Source organism: Cystoisospora suis (genome assembly GCF_002600585.1).
Source record: "Cystoisospora suis strain Wien I chromosome Unknown contig_7012, whole genome shotgun sequence".
In the NCBI taxonomy this organism is placed as follows: domain Eukaryota; phylum Apicomplexa; class Conoidasida; order Eucoccidiorida; family Sarcocystidae; genus Cystoisospora; species Cystoisospora suis.
In genome coordinates, this window is record NW_027159799.1 from 1 (window position 1) to 2,511 (window position 2,511).

The following is a 2,511-nucleotide window of genomic DNA, read 5'->3' on the forward strand; positions in this document are numbered from 1 at the left end:
AAGAGAACATGCCTGACAAACGAAGAAAGAGAAGAGAAAGCGTGTAAAGTAAAGAAGAAGAAAGGGAAGAGAGGGTAAGTCATTCATCTCCATCTGCTGTGCAATAGCCGATCCCCTGTAATGTTGGGTCTGGTGAAACCTTCGTGAGTTTCCAGCCCGTTGGAAGTTTGGAAGAGACTGCAGACAGATTTAGCTATAAATAAATTCTCTCTCTGTCTGGCTTTATCAGTCAGATATATACATCGTTAGAGTGTATGAAGATGTATGTTGTAATACGACCAGCTTCATCAGATGGTTAGGCGAGTTCTATTTAGTGTATATACACTACTAAAGAGAAAAGAACAAAACGAATGCTTTTCCCTCTTAGCCCAAATGCAGACACGTCATGCGAAACAGTTCTTCAACACACTATCGTTCATACGAAGAAAAGAGAATAGAGGCTTCATCTTTGTTACGAAGACATCCACTCGTACGGAGACCTTCCTCTCTCTTCCTCTGCTCCACCTTGTCTTACCTCATCTACAGATGCACAAACCTCTCCTCTCCTTTCGTGTTCTTCCTTTGTCTGTCCGAACGTCTGGCTGACACATCATTCTCATCGCTCTCCCTACTACTACGACTACTACTGCTGGTGGTCCTAGGAAGTAGAGGAGATCTTCATGGGGTGATTACTCGTCACTTACAAATTCAAGGCCAAGAGAAGTAACTGAAGGAAAAGTGAGAAATTCAAGTTCGCCATCACCCGTTCTTTGCTTCTCTTGCACAATCTCCTTCTGTATGTATATACACCCCAACATCAATACACACATGCATGCATGCATGCGTGCATGCACCAACAAGGGAAGTGGTTTCCACCATGACTATCTTATGAACTCCTAGAAAACCAACGAAATGAGCCGATCATAAAACTCTTCGCTTCGTGAAAAGTTCTACAGGCAGGATGAGAAAGAACACCAGAGGAGACAAGGAGAGACAGGATGTAGATAAGACCCCATTCACTTCTATGAGGGGCAGCTACGAGAAGTAAACAAAGAAGAGAGAAGTCTTTGAAGTAAAGAAATACCCGTGTTTCATCAGTCATCAGCCGTCAGGTATCTATCTACACTCTCTCTTAAAACCGATAGATAGATAGATAAAGATAGATAGATTAAAGATAGATAGATTAAAGATAGACAGATAAATAGATAGAGAGCCTTACCTACGTGGTATAAGTATCTAACACAGTGCCTTCATGAGTAAGTACGACAGATGCATAGTTAAGATGATATGATCCATATACCTATCTATCTTTAATCTAGCTGACTGACCATCTATCTATCTATCTGTCTATCTGTCTTCAATCTATCTATCTGACGACCATTCCGCCTTTCTTTGTAGGTACGACAGGATAAAATGGAGGCAAGAGGCCTTCTTCATACTTCACTAATTCAAAATCTTCCTCTTCTTTTCTTCTTCTTCTACAGCATTTGTAGGCCTTTGCTTGTTCCTGTGCAGTCACCATCCCACCACGACAATGATAATGCTGCTAAGGACAGAAAGAAGGAAAGAAAGAAACATGTGCACACGATAGAAGAGATGAAAAGGGAGTAAAAGACCTCGATGTTCGTTTCTGTTGTTTTCTTCTTTCATGTTGATCTTCTTACAGCGACTCGTTTGATGGTAGGAGATTTGGCGAGGAGACCGACCGCATGCGAGGTCGCCCAGATATCATTCCCCGCACTAAAACTAGGAATGTTCAAGGCGACCAATGATACCGCTTCTAAGGAGAAAGAAAGGAAGAGTGAGAAAGAAAGAAAGAAAGAGTGAGAGAGAAAGAAAGAGTGACAAAGACAGAAAGAAAGTATTTTCAGGTCGTATCTATTGTGATAATGAAGCTTTACGTCTGTCCTAATTTCTTGTCCTCACTTGAAAGTGAAGAAGTAGAAGAGATACATACGATATCATAACTAGCCTTCTAGTTAAGGCAGGTGTCCAGACACTCGATTCTAAGGCAAGATAGTCGGAGGGTGTTTTCTATTAAATTTGGGAATCTAGTGCAGTAATATTCATATGGATTTGCATCGATCTTTCTATCAGAGGACCTACATATCGATACTAGGAGGGTACAAAGACTTCTACAACGGCATGCTTACTTCAGTCTCCTCTTTTTCTCTCCTTCATTCCCTGATGCATGCAACAAAATACCCATCAGTCTATATATGGACATATATGTATATACGCTGATAGACACCGTGTTTCTCTCTCTATATATATATATATGTATATAGAGGTGTATACATATAAAGAGAGAGACATGAATATACATGTGTATCTACTAAGCACATAGTGTTTCTCTTTCTCTCAACATATATAGATACCTAAATATATAAGCGGGTGTATGCAGATGTATAGAGAGACAGAGATGTGAAGAAAGGGACAGAAGACACACAAAAAATGGAGTAGGGGTGAAGATTTGCGACAGCACTTCACGTCCAAGCTCGTGTGATTCTTCTTCTTTTTTGTTCTTCTTTC

At 40.5% G+C, this 2,511-nt stretch overlaps 1 protein-coding gene across 1 annotated transcript; it reads right to left on the reverse strand.

Moving 5' to 3' along the window:
• Nucleotides 1–204: 204 nt before the first annotated feature.
• On the reverse strand, nt 205–1,759 carry CSUI_010254 (diacylglycerol kinase; the record flags this gene model as incomplete). Its single annotated transcript, XM_068070359.1, has 2 exons — nt 205–773; nt 1,644–1,759. Coding segments are annotated over 2 exons (219 nt in total), but the record flags the coding sequence as incomplete, so codon positions are not given.
• Between the last annotated feature and the right edge of the window lie 752 nt (nt 1,760–2,511).